The sequence below is a fragment of the Herpailurus yagouaroundi genome, unplaced genomic scaffold (assembly GCF_014898765.1).
Source record: "Herpailurus yagouaroundi ecotype Mexico unplaced genomic scaffold, PumYag 140, whole genome shotgun sequence".
NCBI classification, from domain to species: Eukaryota; Metazoa; Chordata; class Mammalia; order Carnivora; family Felidae; genus Herpailurus; species Herpailurus yagouaroundi.
Genome location: NW_024412395.1, coordinates 22,257,566 through 22,282,683, shown reverse-complemented (window position 1 = coordinate 22,282,683; position 25,118 = coordinate 22,257,566). Strand labels below are relative to the sequence as shown.

The window sequence follows — 25,118 nt, the reverse complement described above, 5'->3', positions numbered from 1 at the left end:
AAGAAAGAAAGAAAGAAAGAAAGAAAGAAAGAAAGAAAGAAAGAAAGAAAGAAAGAAAGAAGAAAGAAAGAAAGAAAGAAGAAAGAAAGAAAGAAGAAAGAAAGAAAGAAAGAAAGAAAGAAAGAAAGAAAGAAAGAAAAAGAATTTGCCACAATTAAGAATTTGCAAAATACATAGAAACTACTTATCACCAGTTCACAGAAAATACTTCAGAGGTACACAAAATAAATGTAGGTGATAGGACTTGTGAGTTTTAAACATCCTGCTCCTGACCCTCATCAGTGACCTCCTCAGAGAGTAATCTCAAATTCTGTCTATCTGCATGGTATTGGAGCATCTGAACTGATCTGTAGCATACCTGATCAGCATACTCACAGACACATACCTTACTTTACATTTTTAACCTGACCAAGAGCCAGTAATAGAGAAACTCCCGTGCTTTTGTAGCCATGAGTTCGGTCCTACAGATGCATAATTGGGGAGGAAGTGGATGATTCCTATTTTCTTAGCTACTTTTTCCCTGACCACAGTGGCCTGAAGCATGGGGCAAACCATGAAAGTAAATCAGGCAAAGACAATGAAGAGGGGATAGGATGAAAGAGAGACAAGCAGGTTCTTCAGTGTTATTAATCATTAAGTCTTTGCCTGAAACTTCTTTTAAAAAGAGAATATGTGTAAAATGGAAATACAACTTAAATGCACTGTGTAAGAAGGGGGAGAAAGTTTAATTTACTTAAAAAAGGCTTTCTTAAGGTTCTGACAGCTGGCTTAAGAAACCAGGTCTCTTCTAATTGTTTTCTCCTCTGCTCTCCTCTGTTATTGATGTGACTCCTTCATTAATATTGCAAATCTCCAAGTATTCTGAAGCACCTACTTTTTAGAATTAGGTCATATCAAGATGAGAAGTGAGATATATTAAAGATCAAATAAGCTCTGCATAAAAATGATGTCTGTTGTGAGTATATTAAAAGAGTAAAAACCAGCGCTCCTGAATTTCACCTGCTTTCTGTTGGCCTGGTTTAATAGTACCTACTCAATCACTTTCTTCTATTAAGGTATCCACTCAGAATTAACATTTAAGCATCTTCTTCAGGGCAAAAACGTGCCTGAATAAGACCCAAGACAGATAGAAATTCTTAAGCAAAACTAACAGAGGTGGTTACTCTTACACCTATCTTGAATATCATTGAAATATATAAATTGACCAAAGCTCTGCATTGTCTGGTGAGGAGCTGGCATTGATTCCTTGGTGGTACAAACATGTCTTATGGAAGTCATACCAACAGTCTGGACTCAGGTGGTTATGTTCAGTGTTGCCCAGGGATTGGTTATGGACTTTTCAGGAGCTGCCTTAGTGAGGACTGTGAAATCCTGGAGGCAGAGTTTAGGAAGGCCCTGGGGCTTTGTGTAGGATCCATACATCAGAATGACTCAGGGCTGAATCATCCGGGCTAATTCTGTAGGTCACTCCAGATGCAGATAATCTTATCTACAGGACAAAGTTGCAATTATCTCTTTAGCACTTGCACATTGTGGTTCCACCTCTATCATCTCACAGACTTACACGTGCCCTCCATGTTTCAGCTATTGACTGCATCAAAAACTACCTTCACAATTTGAAATCTTGAGGAAGCAGCCATTTTATTATATCTCATGATGTTGTGGATCCAAAATTTGGACAGGTTTTAGTTGATGGATTCTCTTGTTCTGAGTAGCATTTACTGGGATTGCTCAGAGATACTCCATGGCACTTGAAGAGGTCTGAAAGGTTCAGGATGACATCTCTCTCATGCATTGGGCCTGGGAAGGGATGGCTGGACATTTGGACTCAACTGGGCTCCTTTCCCTATCCATGTAATTTCAGAGGTTCTACACACAACGTCTCCAGCAGAGTAATTTGACTTGTTACCTGCCTGCTCAAGTTTTAAGAGTGAGTATATTAGAGAGTTATAACTCAGTCCCAATAGTGAGGAAAAGCTTCCTTGATGTACAAAATACATGGGGCGTAATCAGCCAAAAGAAGTTCAGGGAAGGAGGAGCATCCAGGCAGGGACCAATATTTGTTCCTAGAATTAAGATAAACTCAGGAAAACTATCAGTAGCTATCACCCATTCTGATAAAAGATTGTCGATTAATGCATGTCAATCATGTTCAGTCTGTGCATGATAGAAACTGGAATTGTCATCTTTAGATGCTGACATCTCCACACTACTTCTGTGTCTTCATTTAACTGTCTATAGTGATACTAGAAAGGGCTCTCAACAAGGATGTGGAGACCTTAGTTCTAGATTTTTTTCCCTAACGAGCTCAATGTATTCACCTGTGTAACTTTGCAGTTGGCATAGACTCCTCTCTTGAAAACTCAACAAATATTTATTAAACATTTCTTATAAGTAAGATGCAGTGCCCAAGTGATCTGACCCTTGCCTGCTCCTCCAGAATGGCCTTGTGTCCTTTCTCCTGCCACTGAACGCCTTCATAGAACTCTTGGAGTCCACCCAGCTTTATCTGGTCATGAGGCCTTTCGTGAACTGCCCCTCTGCCCAGAACACTACTTCTGGACTGTCCCTGTAATTCTGTCCTTGTGAGCTTAAGTACTACCCACTCTAAAGTGACCTGCCCTATTCTCTGGTGCATCTTTTGTTGGTTTTCCTCTCTGCACTCCAACGATTTGCTTTTGTGTTGTAAATACATGTGTTTACAAAGTTTCTGTCCGTCTTCCACACTAGGCACTATGCTCCATAAAGTGGGAGGTTTGTCTTACTCACTGCTGTACCTCATTGCCAAGCCCAGGGCCTGCAATGCAGAAGTGCTTCCCAAAACATGTGTGGAATGGACGTTATGGAGACCCAAAGTCAATTTGCAATCTAGTGAGAGAAAGCAAATGAGGCAGAACATTAATGTGCCTTAAGATAAAAACTATGAGCAAAGTTCCCTGTTGGTTTCAAAAGGAATAGACAGAAGGTCACAGAAAGCTTCTGCCCAAGAGAAAGTGGAGCACACTTTGGAAAGGCAGAAGGAACCATAGCCAGAGGTCCTTGCTCACCATTTGAGGGGTCTGAATTTTATTCTTAATGCAGTGGAATACGCTGACGAGTTTGAGCAACAGAGGGATGTGGCCGGGTTGTGTAAAGGTCACTGTGTGGAGGATGAGTGAAAGACTGCACACAGGAGATTCTGAATGTGTCCAAGAGAGAGACCACCAAAGGAGGTGGAGGAGACAGCGAAGGTGAAGAGAGGGAGACAGATTTAAAATGCATTTGGGAACAGAATACAGGAATTCGTGATGGATTGGATGTGGGAGGGTGAAAACAGGGAACGGCTCAAGCATAATTTAAGGTTCTGGGTTCAATTACCGGTGGAGGGCGATGCACTAGGTGGGAAAGATAAGGTGGCAAAGGGAGGAGAATATGTTTGCAAGAGGGAATCAGAAAGGAACTAAGCGCAGATGACCGTGTCCTCACATAGGGGATGAGCACTGTTGAAGATAAGTTCACAGTTCAAGTTTCTCAGTCTGTGGATATTTGCTTTCTGACCACTTCCTTCCTCTGCCACGACTTCAGGCTACCCATTCATTTCACTGCAAGTTCATGATGAGGAAATGTTCCCCGAGTGATCTTTACATCAGAGTTGCTCAATAAGCACCAACGTGAAGCAAGTTTAATTAACAGGTTAATTAGTTCTTTATACTTATTTGTACATTAGGACCTAGTGAATCACTGGTTTTTCCTCCCTTGCCCAATAACACATTGGGAAGGCATCCACTGGTTATTGAGTATTCTGACTTACTTAATACAGTATTCTGGTTTACTTAAATAGATTGTTAAATATGTCTACAAAAACCAAGTGCAGTATAGTGAGAAATGGAGCATTTACCTACGTGCTTTAGGTCCAGAGCACTTTTAGTCTAAAATAATCAGATCTCTCCACAACACTGTAACTTATCTAAGTAGCCTCTTCCCTAGTCCTTTACTTTCACATGGACACTACTAGACGAGTGTGCTCTCTCTCTCTCCTTAGCAGTTCAGTGGATGCTGCACTAATTCTTCCCTGGACACTGAAGGACACTCTTCACAGTAGTCTTTTCCCTTCCCCTCATTAATAGGGTAAGCCACAACATCCCTTTTTCAGACTCCTTCCTGAATATGACCGTACTCCTGAACCAAGCCCAACAACCCTTGTCTTCTGGATCCCAGGAGTTGGGATTATGCTGGAGTCTCCAAGGCAGGTGGTGAGGATCTCATCAGAAATTGTTTGCAGCATCCCATTTTGTTCCTTTCTCAATTATGGCTTTTCTCCCCAGGTTCCCTACAAAAACCACAGACAGTTAAACTTTTTGAATTTGATCCCCAATAATTTAAAAATATTATATGGTCGTTTGGGTACAGGCCAGAAATGATTTTATAATGCATAAAACCTACTGGGAAAATTTAACCAAGTCATTCAGTTAATATTGAAATTATTTCAGCACTTTAGGGAAAGGGTTACACTTTTTTAGCAATGTATGTTTACTCAACTTGTGTACTTTATTTTAAACATTGTGCTGGGCTTTCGGAATATAACAAAGAATACTAAAATGTCCGGATCTCTAAATAATTTGGCCTTGTGAAGGGATACCGACCAATTCTGGGGCTATTGTAAGAGTATAATGGCGGGCCCACCAATAGGTGGAGAGTGACCAAATCCTCTAGATTATCAAAGACATTCTATGGTAGAGATGTTGCCACAAACTATTTTGAGGCTGATATGACTGCAACAATCATCTACTACCTCTGATTTCAAGTTTTGTGTTTGTTTTAAGATCCTTATTGCTCTCATTCATGAAGCTTATAATAATAATTGTTAAACATTTGAACTCACATATAATTGTGCATTAATAAATGGCATTGGTGTCTCTTGTATATACTAAAATTCTACAAAAGCCTACTTTAAGGCAAAAAAAAAAAAAGATTACATCGCTTTGTAATTGTGAAAACACCATCCTAGGTAACAGGGAGTTATTTAAAGCCTCACAATTAGAACACAGATTTTAGAAAACATACTGGGCCAGATGCCTGATAGGTGTGGTTTGACAGGAAATGTTTGCAAGAAAGAGCCAGGGCTACCGCCTGTAAGCTTGAACCAGCATCTAATCCCAGGACAGTTCTGTTCGACTTTTCCCAGGACTTCTGAACCATTTGATGGGAGAAGGGTGGGGGGAGAATGGTGGAAGGCTACTCAAGAGTTTGCCAGAGAGACAGAAGAGACTTTGATTTGACCTTATTTGCAAATGATTGCAGACCAGGAGAAAGAAGCCATGACCAGTCTTAGCCAGTATCAGATGACTGAAAGACAACTCCCTTGGTGTCTACCTCACTGTGCCAGTTGTCAGCAAGGCACAAAAGCCCATGGGGTTGTGCGAACACAACATCAGCCCAGTAGAGATTATATGAGGCAGCATTGTAATCATTTGACTTGTAACAAAGAGTTCCTCTGCCCCCGCCTCCCATTAAAAAACTTCTACCTTCATTTTCAACTGCTACGTACACCATCATGGAAGAATCATATCATGTTTTGCAAAATGGGAGGCTATTGTTGTGTACTTTCCATGGCTCAATTAAAGTGAACCTATCTGTTACAGATCTAGATCCATAGATCTTAAACTGCAGATAAATTCCGGGCTAACAGTGGACATCTGCGAATGAATCTCAGCTTCTACGTAGAGGACAAAGTCCCAGAACAACTACCCCCTTGAGAGTAATAACATTCAGTCCCTTTTATAATACTCTGTAAGTTAAGTCTTCCAGTAATTACTGCCAACCTTTTTAAATGTTATTTTGAAATTTTTTCCGTTTAGTTTTTATTATTCCTCTATCAGATGATCGTTACTTCTTATTCAGTTCCATTCTCCCAACGTGTAACTCCTCTTTCCCCATCGCCACTGTTTTTTCTAGTTGACTATTTTATCGACTACATTTTATTTAGGATTTAGAACATTTTCCAAAGTGGCCTAAGAGTAAAGCCTAGGGAAATAAAAACTTGTGAAAGGTCCAGGATGTTACACACTGCCATTCAGATTTATGTAGTCCGTTTTTATTAGGCACTTATTGTGAATCAAGCACAGTGATAAGTGCTAGAGATATAAAGGCGAACAAGATCTAGTAGCTGTCTTCAAGGAGTTTGCAAGAGGAAGAGTCAAGTAAAAAATAAATAATAATGATAATAATAAACAATATGACAGGTGAAAGTCTATCTGAACTTTCAGTTTACTCTTGGAAGAACATGGAGACAATTGACCCTAAATCTGACCCAGTGATGAGGTTGCAATCAAGTATCCCCTATATTCTGAGGAGAATATAAGACAGTAAGAGACATAAATGAATCATGAAAATAAAATGTTCACACATGAACATAATTATTAAAATTAAAAGGCAGTGTATTGGAGTTCTCCAGGGATACAGAATCAGTAGGATAAATAGATGATAAATAAATGGATGGATAGATGGATAGATAAATGGAAACCCAAAAGCTATATTTCCAGGGATAGGTTCTTGTAATTGTTTTAAGATGTTTCAACTGATTGTATAAGGTCCACCCACAACATCAAGAATAATCTCCTTTACTTAGAGTCAAACTGATCTGCTCTGGAGAAAACACCAAAGGTGTGGCTAGACAACTTTTGCTAAAGACACTAGGTCTATGACTCATGGATCCAATCAACTATCTCAACAGAAACCAGGAATAGACAAACAGTTATCCAGAAAAGATGTGTGGAGGGCACTCTTGTTAATGGCTTAGAACCCCAGTGAATGACACAGGAGACTGTCACAAGGTTTTAAGAAATTTATACCACCAGAAAGGTTGTCAGCCTGCACTGAAAGTTACAGGGAAAGGGCAGGATGAAAAAAGAATGACTCTGAGGGCAGAGCCATGGATGCAAAGACCGGAGCTGACAAAACCTCCTTGGGCTTCAAAAGGGTGGATATACCACACCAGCCAGTCCAAAGGACAGTGACTTTGCTCCTGCTCAAAAAGATCCAAATGACTCTGATTTGCACTTTGATGACAAATGATGGAAAAGCAAAGTATCCAAGATTTAGGGAAGAGGTCTACAAAAAATTGACCCTGCTTTGGATTTAGATTTTACTGTTTGTAATAGTGAGATTTTTCTCTTCTACAGCATTTGAACTAGTATTCAACTGAATACAATATTATTTTCCTTAAAAGTAATTAAAGGTAATATACAAAAGATGATTATTTATATTACATAAGGTAAAAATATAAATGCATATTAAAATATTCACAGTCATCTGTGGGACGCCTAGGTGGCTCAATCCATTAAGCATCTGACTCTTGATTTCAGGCCAAATCATTATCTCACAGCTGGGAAGATTGAGCCCCACATCATGCTCTGTGCTGACAGGCAGAGCCTGCTTGAAATTCTCTCTCTCCCTCTCTTTCTGCCCCTTCCCTGCCCTCACCTCTAGCATTCTCTCTCTCAAGATAAATAAGTAAACTTTACGATAAAATAAAATATTCACAGTTATCTGACTTTAATTTTCTTCAGTTTTCTTAGTTTCATTTTCTAGAATAAAATTCATTTTGTAATGAAAAGAATTTTTTTCTTTGTAAGGTAAATATGTTATATTTTTATCATATTATTTATATTATATTGTCCAAGTTATTTTTTGGTGTCAGGCCCCTTAGAGTATTTTAAAAAATTTTTATTTTAATGTTTATTTTTTGAGAGAGAGAAAGAGAGAGAGACAGAGCATGAGTGGGGGAAGGGAAAGAGAGCAGGAGACAGAATCTGAAGCAGGCTCCAGGCTCCCAGCTGTCAGCACAGAGCCCAACGTGGGGCTCAAACTCATGGACCGTGATATCATGACCTGAAGTCAATGAGCTGAAGTCAGACACTAAATCTGAACCACCCAGGCACCCCAGGCCCATTAGAGTGTTAATGTGGAAAAAACAGTGACTTGATAAAAAAAGACCTGATTCCTAGATTTATTGCTGCCTTTCAATATGTGGACCATGGACAATCCCTCTTAAGCTTTTTAAGGCTATATCCTGCCCTACACACCTCACAAAGTAGGCGTAAGAACAAATGAGGTTATTTATGTAGACAGTAGTTCTCAGTGTAAAGGTTAGAAATGGTTATTGCAAAAAAAATTTAACACAGTAATCAGTTTCATATACACAAGTAATATGCATTTGTGTTTTTTATTAAATAGATATTTTATCATATGGAAACTATCACTGATTTTATAAAACATTTATATCATGTCATAATAAAGCAACACATTTTTGTAGGATCATGTAAAAATCCCCAATCGACTATAAATGTTTACATTTAAAGTGAAATATCATACTATGTATCTAAAACCATTTGAAGGTTTATTTTAAATTAATAAATGTCATGTTTGGTGAAAGAAGGTTAACCAATAAACATTATCATTTTGAAATGAAAAAGAGAAAGTCAGCTGATTGTGGACGTTAATCACATCTACAATATACCTTCACAGCTACACCTAGATTAGTATTTGAATAACTGAGAACTGTAGGTTGGCCAAGGAGACACTTAAAACTAACCATAATGGTGCCTGGCTGGCTCAGTTCATAGAGTATGTGACTCTCAATCCTGAGGTATGAGTTCAAGCCCCATGTTGGATATAGTAGAGTGTACTGAAAAAGAATTAAAAATTTAAAATACTAACCATCACAGGCAGTAATTGTTAATTGCAGACTAATGGTACCAGAAGATTGAAATAGCAAATGGATTTGATGGTAAAATACAAAGCCATGCACCTGTGCACTTTTCCTAACCCCCATCTGTTGCCTCTCTGCACCCCTCCCCTGCACCCATGTTTCCTCATTGAAACTCTGCCTAAACTGACATAGAACTACAATATCTGGCATTTCTACTCCACATTTGACTGTTCTTCCCTCTTTTGTAACTTTCCTTTTTAAATGCTTGCTTTTAGAGGTCAGGACATATTCATGTTGTTTCTCCCAGGCATTATATTTGAGAAGTCTTGATGGGTTCCTATCACGTGAAGCTCTTCTCTCACATTGAAAACTTGGTTGAGGCTTATAAGGACACGTGGGTGAAAACAGACAGTACCACTCACCATTCTGAGGCATTTCGGTCTTTTTTGTTTTTTAATGTTTGTTTATTTATTTTTGAGAGAGAGGGAGGGAGGGAGAGGCAAAGAGAGAGGGAGACAGAAAATCCCAAGCAGGCTCCGCACTGTCAGTGCAGAGCCTGATGCAGGGCTCATACTCACGAACCATGAGATTGTGACCTGAGCCGAAACCAAGAGTCAGATGCTCAACCGATTGAGCCACCCAGGTGCCCCTGAGTTGTTTATCTCTTAACTGCTAAAAGACTATTTTTTTTCTGTTGGATTATCGAAAGAATACCTTGTTTGACTTTGCAAACCTTGCATTAAATGAGACTGCCATCTGCCCCTGTTTCATTCTGGAAGTGCGGTCACATCATAACACTTAGCAGCCCCCTAGCACAAGGCATGTTCAGTATTTGGTTCTAGCATGTTCATTATTTGTTTAAGAACCCCTTTTTTTCAGCTTGCTAATACAAAATGAAGTCTAAATTACCTTTCACACCATTTCCCCTAAACATTTGCAGAAGTTATGGTATGTGCATGCACACATGTGTTCATACACATGATATTTCTGTGTATCAGTGTGTGTGTGTGTGTGTGTGTGTGTGTGTGCGCGCAATTTTTTGCAGAGGTTGTGTCATTGATTTTTCCAGATTACTGTCATCAAGATAAAATAGGAATTGCCATATTTAACCTTAGCAATAAAAGTACTGCCAAGCATTGCAATCTAGCTTTTTGGCTCTTACTGCTAAGATTTCTGTCTTCACATTTATGTTTCCTGTTAGTTCCTGTATCAATTTAGAAAAATGTAAAGGGTAGCTATTAAAAGATATCTGGGAGGTAAAATGAATTTGCTACTCTCAGCAGAAAGGAAGGATGTCCACTGTTAAGCTTTCTTCTCCTAAGCAATCATTTGTTTTTCAACTTGCAAAATGAATTTTGAAACAATGCCACATTATGCCACAAGATATTAATAGGCACAATTAATATATTGATGTATGTTTGATTCTACCATCCTTCATCCCCTTTATGTCATTCTTCTTTTAATCTGCTGTGACAGTTCAGTAATGGAGCCCCAGAAATATGACTTTAGGGCAAGCTGTACTACTAATCATCAATACAACATTGTATGTTCCCTACCAGATACGTAATACCTGTTTTGTCAGCGATGATGATACTCTGTAAAATTTCTACTCAGAGAAAATGCTTTCCAAGATTCGTTTACAAGCAAAAAATTTAATGGGATGCTGAGTTTGATCATGACAGGGATTTTTTTTTCTTTCTTTTTTTTTTTTTTTTTTTCTGCTGAGCAGGTTGTCGTTTTAGTTTTAACTACAGGATGCAGGATAGAATTGTTAAAGCAATCCAATTATATAAGCTATATGAAGGCAGTAAAAATGAGGCTTTCGACCACCTTCTTCATTGGCTCTATAATTCTTCAGCTATAATGGGACCTGCAAGCCACCTCTAAATTGTATAACAGTGGTCACTTTTGGGGTTCTTGGCTTAAACTAATAGCCCCAGTTAAATAATTAATGGCTAGCTACGTGGATTCCATCATGAACAACATTATAAACAGATCTATTAAACAAACCAGTTATTCTTCCAAACTGGCACTTAGCAGTGATTGTCACTCTGAAAGAACATTAATGAATGCTTACAGGATATCCAAAGGGGGCAAGCCAGCTGCCTTTAAAAAATATCTGTACACATCTGTATCAATTTATCTCTTAGAGCGTATGCCACTCCTGTTATTAAGAAAAAGACAACACTCCCAGCTTGGTACCAATCCACTAATTTGGAGCATTGAGTTCATTCTGCCTGGTTCTGGAAAGTCAGAATTTTTTTTCTTTAATGGACAGAGGACTACATATTTTTAGTGCAGTGTAAAACAGGGATATGGCCTTCCTTGTTAATGGTAGGTGATCTATTCAATGTAAGCGTGGTGTTTTATGTATATTTTGGCAAATGATTCATGGAAAAATAGTATGGGCTGTAAGTATTTTATATTCAATCATAAAGACAGAAAACTGAAAACATCCTCTTGAGGCATAGACGTCTCTTCAATGCTATGATTATGGAAAAACAATTAGGTTGTTTTGTTTCACCTTTTATTTAGAGCACTCATTATTTCTCATGAAAATCATAGATACCAGCCAAATTTGTTGTGTATTAGTGTATTTTCACACACTTAGAAACATAAAGACAAACCTACATTATTTCAGAATATTGTTATTTATCCAGAGCATACTTAGCTCATTACAAATCAACATTAATATATGTTGTATTAATTACATACAATTATAGAAAAAGGTTATAACACAATTATGGCAAAGGTCTGACTGTCCCAGAACCCAATAATATACTAGTCTACCCTTGAACAACACAAGGAGCTAGTGGTGCTGACCCTCATGCAGTCAAAAATCCACGTATAGCTTTTGACTCCCCTAAAACTCAACTACTTGGTTTTTTTTTAAGTTTTTATTTTTATTTATTTTGAGAGAGATACAGAGAACAAGCAGGGGAGAGGCAGAGAGAGAGGGAAAGAGACAATCCCAAGCAGGTTCTGCACCGTCACCACAGAGCAAGATGTGGGGCTGGAACTCACAAACCATGAGATCATGACTTGAGCTGAAATCTAGAGTCGGATGCCTAACCGACTGAGCCACCCAGGTGCCCCAAAACTCAACTACTAATAACCTATTGACTGGAAGACTTACCCATAACATAAACAGTTGATTAACACATATTTTGTACATTATATGTATTGGATACTGTATTCTCACAATAAAGTAAGCTAGAGAAAAGAAAATATTATTAAGAAAATCATAAGGAAGAAAAATTCATTTACAGTAATGTCCAGTATTTATTGAAAACTACGTGCATATAAATGGACAGAGTTCAAACCCATGTTGTTCCAGGGTCAGCTATATTATAAACCTTCAGCAGCTCTTAGGAGGTTTAAGGGTGAAAGACAAGGCCTGCGAGGGTGCCACCTGCCAGCACTAGCCCTCCTAATCAGGAATTCAGCACTGACTGAACACTGGAGCCTACTTACGGTTAATAGAAGTGGCCATGTATTTTCACTTATAAGATGAATAAGTTCTTTGGCTCTAACGTACAGCATGGTGACTGTAATTGATAATACTGTGTTGTATAATTGAAATTTGCTAAGAACCCTTTCTTAAGGGTTCTCATCCCCCTCTCCCTCCCATAAGGTGACTGTGAGGTGATGGATGTGTTAATTAACTGGATGCTGGGGATCCTTTCACACTGTAAACGTGTCTCAAATCATCACGTGGTACACCTTAAATATATTACAATTTTGTTTGTCAATTACACCTCAATAAAGCTGGGGAAAAAAAGGAAAAGAAAAAAAATTAACCTTTCACTGGAAGAAATAGAACTATTGTCTTATAATGTTATCACACTCTCATTAGTAATTATAAACAAATCGATATACAATTTGGAACAGGAAAAAAGGAATATAAATACCAAGATCGATTCGTTTTCTTGACACTGATTCATTCATTGTCAACCATCAACTAGTAAATCTTGGATTTCATTTCTCTCATCAGAATAAAGGTATTAATTACTCAATTCTATTCACTCCCTGTACTGTTGCTTCCCCTGTTAAGAACTAGCTCTCTCTACTCCCTGTTATACTGATAAGTGTACATATAGATAGAGATATAAATTTCCAGGACCTCGTGACAATTATAAGTAAGTGAGATATTTATGTATGATTAATGCTTCTTTTCCCTGCTCTTCTGCAATTCCCATGAAGGCAGGAACTCTGTTCCTTGAGCAATGTGCTCCCAATACCTAGTGCCTAAATGATGTACCTGGAAGGCATTCAATAAAATGTGTTGAATCAGTGATTAAAGATGAACGTGTACATCTGGCCACAGTTCCGGGTCACCTCAATCCTCTGGACTACAGAATTCTCCTCATTACGAGTGTCCTGCCCACAGAGCCACCTCACTCTGATTCACTTTCTACCTCACAACCTCCTTTTTCTCCCTCAAGTGTATCTCCACCCTTTTTTTTTTCTCCCCACCATTTTACCCTGGAGAAAATGGTCATGGTTTCCCCAGGATGATGGGACCATAAGTGACAGTGCCAGATTACTATCCCAGTGTTTCTGACGCCAACTCCTTCCAGCAAATCAAAGCATTGCTATTTCCATCTCTCGCTGTTTCCCACTGCAGTTTTTAACATATTGTGATTGAGTTCCTTGTGCCTGCCTCTTTCATTCATTCCTTCACTCAGAATCGTTTTTCTGTTTGGGCAAATTCAGCCACTGAAGGATGTGCCAACAGATTCTTTCTACAATGCACAGACTTGCTTGGGACTCTCCATTTCTTTTCCCAGTCCAATCATTGACAAGTGCAATGTGGGAACAGAGTTGCATTCATCTAATTGCAGGTATGGGCTAAAGTCAGTGAAGCAATAAATTTACTCTTACAAAAGTAAAATAATTTTTTGTGGGGGGCGCCTGGGTGGCTCAGTCGGTTAAGCGTCTGACTTCAGCTCAGGTCATAATCTCACGGTTCATAAGCTGGAGCCCAATGTTGGTCTCTGTGCTGAGAGCTCGGAGCCTGGAGCCTGCTTCGGATTCTGTGTCTCCCTCTCTCTCTGCCCCTTTGCATTCCCACTCGGTCTCTCTCACTATCTCCAAAATAAATAAACATTAAAAAAATAATAATAAAATAATTTTTGTGGAAATATGTCCAAGCTGTCTTAGGCTCCCTACTTTCTTAAACAAGGTGTGTTAATGTCATCCAGTCTGGTCTTGCTAAGTCAGGAGAACTGTATATAGAAACTGTGAGCTTCAAGGGCTAAGCTTCAATTCCTTAAGAAATCCAAGCCTCTCCTACTCCCCTGGTGCCATGTAAGTGAAGAGTGAATGGGTATTAAATAAAAGTGTCAGCTATAATTGTTAAACACTGGACTAGGACAGCAAGGCTGGTGGGGATATCTCCTCCCCTGGCATTTCTTCAAATAAAAACAGCATCTGTTAGAAGCGCTATAGGATAGAACTATCTGGACCGATAATGGCATGGCATACATTGAATGGAATTTGAACCCCAGAAGCTCAAAGCTTTAAAGGTCTTTCACTTCCTTTCTGTTATTTGCTGTGTGTAAAGAAATCTTCTCCCTCTTCTCTACTCCCAGCCCTAGAGCATACAGCTACAGGGAAGAAGCAAAGCTCTCACAGTATGGACATATAGAAAAGAATTATCCCATAATTATGGCAAAGGTCTCACTGTCCCAAATCCCACAGGAGACCAAGTAGCATTCATGGTAGTGTAGCACCAGAATACTATGAATATAGAACACCCTTTTGTGAGGTTTTCTTTCATTAGCTCCATTCCCGTTGCCAAACACGTACAAAGAAAAGTTGATACTGACTCACTGGATATGGAGAATCAAGTACAGTGCACAGGCTCCAAAACTGAGAAAACAGACATTTGAATCTGATGTAGTCGGTGTCTAATTCTACATAAGATATTGATAGAACAAGCTCTTCCTATTGAGCTACCAGGTATCGAAATGGACCCAGTTTTTAAGAAATTAATATTAAATAAAAATAAAATAATAAATAATGAGGACAGACATATTTATAGCACATAATGTTGCTGAAATGCTTTATAAGTAGTGTATTATTTCCTAAGCAACTCTGAGGTTATTTTAGATAATTCAGGGATGCACTAGTTATAAATTAAAATGCTTGAGAATGCTTCACTTAAAAAAAATTTAATCCTAACCAAGTGCCACTGAATTAAGTGTAAATTAAACTAAGCTTATGGTAGGGACACTTGGGTGGCTCAGTTGATTAAGCATCTGACTTTGGCTAGGTCATGATCTCACGATTCATGAGTTCGAGCCTCGTGTCGGGCTCTGAGCCAACAGCTCAGAGCCTGTTGCCTGCTTTGGATTCTGTGTCTCTCTCTGCTCCTCCCTTGCTTATACTCTGTCTCTCTCTCTCCTCTCAAAAATAAATAAACATTAAAACAATTTTAAACTAAGCTTATGATAACAAAAATGAATAAGCCTTGTGAAAATTCTGAAAGGAAAAATTTATTTTTTTTAATGTTTATTTATTTATCTTGAGAGAGGAAGAGCTCAAGCATGAGTGGGACAGGGGCAGAGAGAGAGGGAAAGAGAGAATACCACGCAGACTCTGTGCTATCAGCACAAAGCCCAACACAGGGCTCAATCTCACAAACGGTGAGATCATGACCTGAGTTGAAATCAAGAGTCAGAAGCTTAACTGGCTGAGCCACCCAAGTGCCCCCTGAAAGGAAAACTTTAAAAAGAGGATCTTCTCTCCCTAAGCCAAATATTAAGAGTAACATCAATAGTCATAAAAATGTGTTGCTAACATGGACCCTTGAGATGAAGTGATGAAAATGGTACCATACCTCTGTGTTCTTCCTCCCCAAATCTGTAACTCCAGTGTAAATATGAGAAAAAACCAGACAAACTCAAATTGGAGGACATTCTACAAAATGCCTAACCAATACTCTTCAAAACATACAAAATGTTATCAAAAACAAAGAAAGACATAGACAAGACAAACCTAAGGATTCATGATGACCAAATGTACTGTGGCATTCTAGATGGGATCCTCAAGTAGATAAAGGACATTAAGGAAAAATGAAGGAAATCTGAGCAAACTATGGACTTTAGTTCATAATAATGTGTCATTATTGGTTCATTAGTTGTGACAAGTGTGTTGCAGTGTAAGAAGTTAACAATATAGGAAATGGGGTGCAGGGCATATGGTAACTCTGTATTACACAGCTTTTCTCTGTAAACTAAAATTATTCTAAAATAAAGTGCTTATTGAAAAATACATGACAAATGTAGTTTTTAAAAGGATCTTCTGATATAGTATTTGCAGATGAAGATGCTTTTTGGTTTATAAATTATTTCCATAATTCGTGACAGTTCTCACATCTGCTACTATAAAATTCATTGCAACTTCTTTGCCTCTTGGGGAAAAAAATGCATTTAATTATCAGCGAAATTCAACTCCAGCTTGTTATGATGAATGATTTGAACCTGTCAGCTTCTTTCCCCCTAAAAACAAAGAATTGAAATGAAATACAGTCTTCTTCCTCTATTCCCTTCCTTCCACCTGCTTCATTTAATTGATGAAGGTTTGAGCTTTTATTAATCTTTTTGAGCTCCTCTGTAAGATGCAGAAAAAGCTAATATGATATCATTGTATCTCGCTAATGTGTGTGCTTTGTGAAATTGATACACTCTGCCAAGACATAAATTACTTAAACTTTGATAAATGTGTGGAAATCAGGGAATGTTCAAACAGATAAAGCACAGCAATTCCTCTTTTTTCTCCCTTTTTTAAACTCCATTTGGTGCTTGCAGTTAAATGTTTTTGCATTATTATTGCAATATGATGGGACAAAAGACAGCAGTGATACCGACAGAGTCCCAGAAAGTACAAAAGTAACCAGGGGGAATATAGCCATGTGTTTTGTAGATAACATCTAACAACATTGTCTTGGACAGAGTGGTTTGCCAACAGGTTCAGAACCACCTGCAGTCTCTCCCAGCATGTTGTATCATGGAAATTGTTCAGGAACGAGGGCGCCTGCCAGACACTTTGTACTTTCAGGTCCCTTTGCTGACTCATTCAGTAGGTTGGAATCAAAGATCCACAAACACATTTTGTTGGCAAAGAGAGCTTACCTGTGCCTGTGATCTGGCTATAACTCAGATGCCAGCAAGACTGGAAATAGGAGAAAACGATTGATTGATGTTCTGGGGCTGAGAAGGGTATTTTCTACTCAGTCATTAATTTGTCATATGGCACTGAACAAGTTGCTTGATTAACCATTAATCAGTTTCCTGGAGGCCTGAGAGTTCATACAACCCTTTGAAGACAGTTCTTGAATAGGAAACATGGTACTATCCATTGGACCATGCAAGAGCCATCAGTCATTGAATGACTCTTGCCAGAGATTGGGCTCAGTAATTTCCATCCATTCCTTCATTTTGTCCTTACAATCGATCAACAAGGGAGATATAGGTGAGAAAACGGGTTCACATCAAACACTTAAGTGAGGGGTGTGAGGTCATCAGGCACCAAATCCCTGTGCTTTTTCCACCATGCTGATTCTATACTGGGAGTGTATGGATGAGTGTGGGGCAAGATTATATTTCCTCCAACCCTTAGTCATCCCTGATTAGGTCTCTGAGGTTAAGCATGAGCTTTGGGGACTTAGATAGTACAATACTCCTTGTAGACCGGGTCTAGGGGAGGGTGCCCTCTCAACAGTGATGTATTCATTTGAAGAAAACATTCCAGGGGTGAAGCCAAACGAGCTATACCAAAGGGAGAGTGAATTGGAAGGGGAGGTACAGCCATCTTCTCTTTAGGACAATTAGCAATATATTTATCCTTTTAATGACACTCTTCTGCCAATATATCATTATCTAATAACATTTTGAGATTGGGGTTTATGTTTGGAAATCAGTATTTATGATAATAAGTAATAAACAGATAAGCTTACACACAGCTTTTCTCAACTTCTTTAATATTGCTGTCAATGCAAGCTAGACATGTGATGGTCTAAGGCAAAGCAAAAAAATTAAAACATATGTACATCTACTTTTTATCTAAGGAACTGTCTGACTATTTTTATGAGAACAGAGGCCAATTATAGATCTGTGCTATTCGTTAAATTTTATTATTTTTTATATAAGCCAACCTTCAAATCAAGAGCTTCTTGAGTAAGTTTGAACCTGAAGAGTATTGTGTTAAAATATATTTTTTAGAAATTAAATTACATTTTAAATTCATGTGGGAAATCTTTTCTGAAGAGTTGAAGAGCTTTTCTAAAAGCAAGTAATCACATCTAAGTTATCTGCTTGATAAACTAGGATTTTTTTTTTTTTTTTACATACTTATTGCTCAGGGTTTGTCAACATATGTTTGGGTCAAGTTGTTACAACATAAATTACTACAAAGAAAATCTTCATTTTTTTTTTAAACTCAGTAAATGATCATTTATTATTATTCTTGTTTTTGTTATCATTGAGTAATCTCAGAACCATCACAGCAGAAGTCCTAGAGAAAGAGGAGTTCTTAACATCTGTCTCATAACGGCTTCTGCAGTGAATAAGCCAATACCAGTTAACTTGCAAATTTACTTGTCATTGAATGATGGGTTCAATGTTTATAGGTTTTCAATAATGGAAAAGTAAGGAGAAAGCCAGGCCAAGCACTAAATGAGAACAAATGACCCAGGTAGAAAAAATTCAGGAAAATATATAATGTAAAACAAACATTTTTAGGGGAAAATAAAAAAGATCATGTTGCTGTTGGTAACAAAAAATGTTCTCATACTTCTGAGCAAGACAAATGTTTTTGAATAGAGAATGGGTCTTAGTTCCACTAACATAGTATTGATCGGCAGCATGGTACATAAAGGTAAGAACCAAGATTGTTTAACAATTTAGAAGGGGAAAATGTCAGAAGGGATTTAGCCTATGAAAAGAGAGGAAGGAAGGCAGGAGTGAGAAAAGAAGTTTGGAAGTTGTACCACATAGGGGAGTAGAGATCAGGAAGTAAAGTTCTTGTTTACAAGATTCTAGTAAGTGGTAGGTATGTCTGTCAGCATTGACCAAACAAGGCACATCTCATGAAATACTGGAAATGGATGAAAAATAAATAATAGAATCTGGACAACAAGGATCATAATCACAGAGAAGGGAAATTGGGCCTTGATCAGCAAGGGGTTTCTTATCTGCCTACGTGTCCTTGTCCTTGCTGGGGAGAGGCTGGACACGTCAGTTGGACCAGCCTGCAGCAGTCAGTTCTCAGGAAACTCAAGTTATAACTGAAGCCAGTACTGAACTTCGTGGGTTATTACCAATGGTTTTGAATGAGATTTGTGCACATCATAATTATGAGTATTCAAAATCAGAAAGCTAGTTACAGTATCAGAAATACGCAGAATATATTGAACCAGAAATCCAGACTAAGGATTCTTTTTTTCCTGGTGAATATACTAATCTTTCAATGCCAGCAAAGGAAAGAAGTATCAACTCAGGATTCACAAGCTCCTAAGAAGGCGGTATGCATTTAGGTTCTGAATATAGTAAGAATGTGCATTGTATCAATTTGCCCTCCTACCAAACCTCAGTAATATAAGGGAAAAGAATTTTTAAAGATAGTAGACATGAGGAAGGAAAACATTCAGGAAACTAATCAGAAGCAAATATATAGATTATGAACTCTGCCTCACCGCCCAAAGTACAAAAAAGGGGAAAAAAGCACACATGCATTGAAGTCCTTGGTTTCTGACTCTAAAGTGATCCTGGGGACAAGGTGTAGGTGAAAACACTTTGCACAAAGCTCTATTAGAACTTCTAAACTTTTGTGAATATATCAAAGATAACCTCAGGTTATTAAACTCTACCATACAGTTAAGTGAAATATTTATAATCCAAGCTATGTCTCTTTTTTTCCCTCAAAATTGGATTGAAAGTAATAATTTTTTGTAATGATCTGAGACTATTTTTACCAGGTGCTTTGCCAAGTTTGAAAGGGTTGGGGAAACAGTTCATAAATACAGCTTCACTTCTTTCTCATCCTTTTCATCATGCTGACAGTTTTCTGGAGAATCATTACCAGAGTGGTTTGTGCCATTAGAGATAAGAGGCTATCTGTGTTTCCACCAGAAGCCTCTGTTTTCCGGACTTCATAAGTCATCCATAAATATTCACTCCAGGCAACAGTTTCATATATTATGATTCTGTCCCTCCAAATCAATATTGACTTCACTAAATGATTTTTAGAAATTATGGGGACTCTTACACTACAAAAAGAATAAAAAGAAAAATCAGATGCAGATTAAGTTCTATGTTTCAGTGGGTGGGATCTGAACCACGTTCTGTGGAATCCATAAAGCATTTGCATCCTTTTAAGCAATTCTTTCGGGGTATATAATTCAGTTGTAATAACATTTGTTGAATAATACATAGTCTGTTACTAATTAAAAATATACATTTGCAATTTGTGTAAAGACCACAAAATTTGAAATTATATTCTTTCAACTAAAACATTTGTGGACCGTTCTATTACTATTCATGCTCCTTTTTTGTTAGAGAGTTTGAGATGGAATTATCAAAAGTTATGAAATGATATGACATAAGCCTTTGAATATAATACCCTTAATATTTCTAAATATATTTAAGAGACTTATTAATATTTTATATTTGGGTGGTTGCTAGCTTCTTAGTAGAAACCTTCAGCATTCTGGAGTTGTCTTCTACGTGAAGTAGAAGACCTCACAAATTGAATGATTTTTTTTGTTTTTGTCATACAAATTGAGTGTTTTTATTGAATGAGATACCAAAATACATTCCTTCCTCCAATCTGGAAAGATAGTATTGTAAAGATTAGGAAGCTGAGACTAAAACCACATAAATCCATTAAAATAAAATACTCTCTTCCTAATTACATTTTAATTTTGGTACTCACAATTTTACAGTGTTTGAATGAAATGCCTGTCTCGTTGTACTGTTGAGCCCAGCTGTGTGTGTGAAATGCTATTTATCAAGAATCGAAATAATACTGCAAGCATTTCCCCTGTGCTTTAGCTTTAGTGTGTACGCTCGAAGCATAACCTAAAGTTTATTTCTCTTTCTTCTTTTCAAACAGTTATTTTGTGAAAGTAAGAAGGTGGTGCATGCCACAGAGGGGCTGGATTGGGAAGACAAAGATGCTCCGGGGACATTGGTCGGAAACGTGGTGCACTCAAGGATCATCAATCCTCTGCGCCTGTTTGTTAAACAGTCTCCAGTCCCAAAGCCTGGACACTTGGCATATGCGGACAGCATGGAAAACTTTTGGGATTGGCTGGCCAACATCACCGAGGTTCAGGAGCCATTGGCAAGAACTAAACGGAGGCCGATAGTAAAAACGGGAAAATTTAAGAAGATGTTCGGATGGGGTGATTTCCATTCCAACATTAAAACTGTCAAACTCAACCTCCTCATCACAGGGAAAATTGTTGACCACGGAAATGGAACCTTCAGTGTTTATTTCCGACATAATTCCACAGGCCTGGGCAATGTTTCAGTGAGTTTGGTACCCCCCTCCAAAGTGGTGGAATTTGAAGTTTCCCCGCAGTCTACCTTGGAGACCAAGGAGTCCAAATCTTTCAATTGTCGCATTGAATATGAAAAAACAGATCGGGCGAAGAAGACTGCCCTGTGCAACTTTGACCCCTCGAAGATCTGCTACCAGGAGCAGACTCAGAGCCATGTGTCTTGGTTGTGCTCCAAACCCTTCAAGGTCATTTGCATTTACATTGCCTTTTACAGTGTTGATTATAAACTTGTGCAGAAAGTCTGCCCTGACTACAATTACCATAGCGAGACTCCATACTTATCTTCTGGCTGAATTTTTCCACAGTGATGTAAATGAGGGATGACTATATATTTAATTAGAATGACCAAGAACCAAGCCCAGCTCTTCATGATAAAGGATCCCTTTTGTTTCTGGCAGTGAACCTTAGTTCCCTATTAGATTTCAAATTTAAAAAACAAACAAACAAACAAAAAGAAAGAAAGATCTTTAAATGTAAAAATGTGTTTGTTTCGGTCTTAAGTACCTTAATCTAAAATGTCAAACTGTGTATGAAGCCATCGCTTTCATGAAGGATGGCTAAGTCCTAGAAATATTGTTGTTTCTCTAAAAGAAGCATCAATGGTAGCAACATGTAATGAGAAAGAACCGAATTATGCATGTGATAAACATTGCTCTTAAAATGAGCCTGCCTTTGAAATATGTTTTGGAAGGTTACCTTAAAATAGCAGATTCCATAAAGTAACTGAAAAGATTGTATTTGATAGAGGAATCACATTTCTGACATCAAACTCTCGTTTTTATTGCTGTCTTTCCTCCCACATCTATGCTGTTATTGATATGAGAAATGAAGGGGTAAAATTTGTTTCAGACCTCATGTGTGAAGTTACAGTGCCACAATGGAACAGAATACATTATTATCTGAGCTTGAGTGGGATGTGCTTAAACATTTAGCCCTTTGCTGGTCACCATCCTGAGGCTACTCACCTGAGTAGTAATATTAGTGGGTTGGGAAAGCTAATCTGGTTATATTTTAAGTGAGTCCCACAATAATGAAGGTCATGATGTTTTTAGATTCATTTGCCAAATTCAATGCTGTGAGATTGCCAAAAATACCATTAAATCTGTATCCACCCTATAACCTATAGCTTCATTCTATTCATTTGATAGTGTGATTTTTATACACATAGAGAACAACTCTGAAAGTGAAAGTGGTTGTTCCCTAGAGGTTAGAATAAGGAAAACAATTGGAAGTGGACTAACAAAATTCCAGGATTATGGATTCATTATTTCTAGCCTCCCAGATTCAGTTCTATTTGCATTTAGTTAATTATTTGAATGAGGGATTAAATTCTATGTAGAAATGAAGAGTATATTTAAACATTACTGATTATGATTAAGTGCTAACAACGAAGATACCTGATGCACCAGGCTTTTGAAATCACTTCAACATTATCGTGGCTTCACTGTTGGTGTCCTTGCCATCTTCTCTGAGGCAGGTGGACAGTCATCCTACATCATAGAACTGGATGATCTTTGCATTAGTCCAGGAAGAGGGTCTGGCTGGCCAGTAATGTTTCTAGAACTTGTAAGACTCATGGAACAGCTACTCTTTTTACAGTAGGTATTAACTTTACCCAGCCCCCACTCCTTATTTGTAAAATATCAGTTGAAGTAAAACATTAAACTGAAGGAAGACCAGTCTAACCAACAAAAATGCTCTTACTGCATTGTTTAAAAAGCCAACAGCTCTTGTCCTCTATTTTGCTTTTCATTCCTTTCCTTTTACTGGTGATACCTGTACAGTGTTTGATTTTGTCTTTTGAAAAATTGTACTAGGCTTAGTGTGTGGTAGTACAGGCTTGAAATTTTTGCTCTGAGTTCATCAGGTGCTTTTGCAATTTTGTGGTTGGTGTGAAATATTTTAAGGCATCTTTTTATTTTCATCTAGAAACAAGATTAAAATACTATTTATTGTAAAATATGTGGGAACCATATATGTATATATACTTAGAATTTTCTGTGTACAGAGAAAGTATGTGTACACATTTCTATGTAAATAAAAAGAATTTGCTAAATCTGTCACATGACTTCAGGTTTTTTTTAAGACTTTTCTTTCTTTTCTCAGGGTGTGTGTGTGTGTAACACCAAGTGAGCATTAAGATTTTCCTTATGCATATATTAAATAAAGCACCTTGGCTATGAGGACTTTAATGTAAAGTAAAAGGATAATTCACATAATCACTTGGCATATAGTCTGGTACCTGGTAAGAGCTCTGTAAGCGTAAGCTTCCATTATGATTGGAATAGTAATTATTATTATTGCAGCATGAAATATGATTAAAAACTCTGGTGTTCAAATGTTGAGTGATATGAACATATCCATGCAAAGGGAAAAGTATAAATTGGTTTACAAAATTCTTGGATTTTAGCAGGGTTTGTGGAATTAAAAAAAAAAGAAAGAAAGATAATTTCCTTAGGCATATTTTTTTAATTGGAGTAGAACATATGTCACATACATTTTTAAGTCATAATTTTATTTCAAAGACTACATAATTGTCAGTAATGGTACTTGGCACCATATAAATCAGATCCCATTTAAACATGCAAATGCATACATTTCTACAAAACCATTTTTACCTTTGAATATTGCAGTTGAGGTAAAGGACATTCATGTAAGCTAACTTTACACTCAATTATAAATTCATCAAAAATTAAAGAATAGACCCTTTAAAAATAAAAATTAAACCAACAATTGTACACCTGAAATTACAATAATGTTATATGGCAATTGTGTTTCAAAAAATTTTTTGTAAGTTAAAAAAAACACACTTAGCAGAAATTTAATCTTCAGGGAGATGTCAGGCATCTTTCCAGGGTCTCTCTAGGCTTACTGCTTACTAGAAAGCAAACTAGTTTGAAGACCTTTTCACCCTTCAGCAGAAACAATCATTTTACTCATCACACTGAATCAGGAAAGAGACTGTATTTCCATGACTAAGAACAATGTGATCATACCAGCCATAGACTCTGTAAAATCTATGGAAGGGAAATGAGAGAAAGAGCCAATGGACAGCATGCGGGAAAGCAGCAATCAGTAAAAAGGAAACAATTTTCTTCTTACTGCTTGGTTCTTGGAATTTCAATACATTCTTATGATTAGAATAACAGCAACAATGAGTGTGGTTCTCTGATATGGCCACCCAAAAGAGCACCTGATACATATTACATTATATTCTTTAATCTTTATTCTTGCAACACCTTTCTTATTTACATGACTCAGATGCTACATGCTACATTTAGGCATGATCCTTATTCTGCCTTCATTCAAAACATGGTTGCGAGGTTGGAACTGCCATTACAGCTTCAAGAGCCTTGCTCTTCAGTGTGGTGGACAGATCAGCAGTTGTTAGAAACGCAGAATCTTCTGGGGGCACCTGGGTGGCTCAATCGGTCAAGCATCTGACTTCAGCTCAGGTCATGATCTCACGATTCGTGAGTTTGAGCCCAGCAATAGGCTCTGTGCTAACAGCTCAGAGCCTGGAGCCTGCTTCAGATTCTGTGTCTCCCTCTCTCTCCCTACCTCTCCCCGACTCACACTCTCTGTCTTTCAAAAAATAAATGTTAAAAAAAAAAAAAAAAAGAAAAAGAAATGCAGAATCTCAGGTACTACCCCCAGACACACTGAACTGGAAGTTTTCCTTTTTAATAAGATCCCCGTATGACTTGTATACACATTAACCACCGAGAAGTATTTCCCTAGAGAGTCTGATCTGATTTAGTGAATGTGCTATAGGGATTATACATTTTTTATAGGGAAACTACATCTTTTTTTAACCTTTAAATTTTTAAAAAATTTAATAATTGACACACAATGTTACTT

General features: G+C 37.7%; 1 protein-coding gene across 1 annotated transcript in view; it reads left to right on the top strand.

Annotated features, from left to right (window-relative positions):
• NXPH2 (neurexophilin 2) overlaps window positions 1-23,325 on the top strand; it is a 113,466-nt gene extending 90,141 nt beyond the window's left edge. The window contains exon 2 of the mRNA XM_040474967.1: window positions 20,807-23,325. Within this exon, the coding sequence (XP_040330901.1) occupies window positions 20,807-21,550 (744 nt within the window). The 3' untranslated portion in view covers window positions 21,551-23,325. The remainder of the gene's footprint in view (window positions 1-20,806) is intronic.
• The last annotated feature ends 1,793 nt before the right edge of the window (window positions 23,326-25,118 follow it).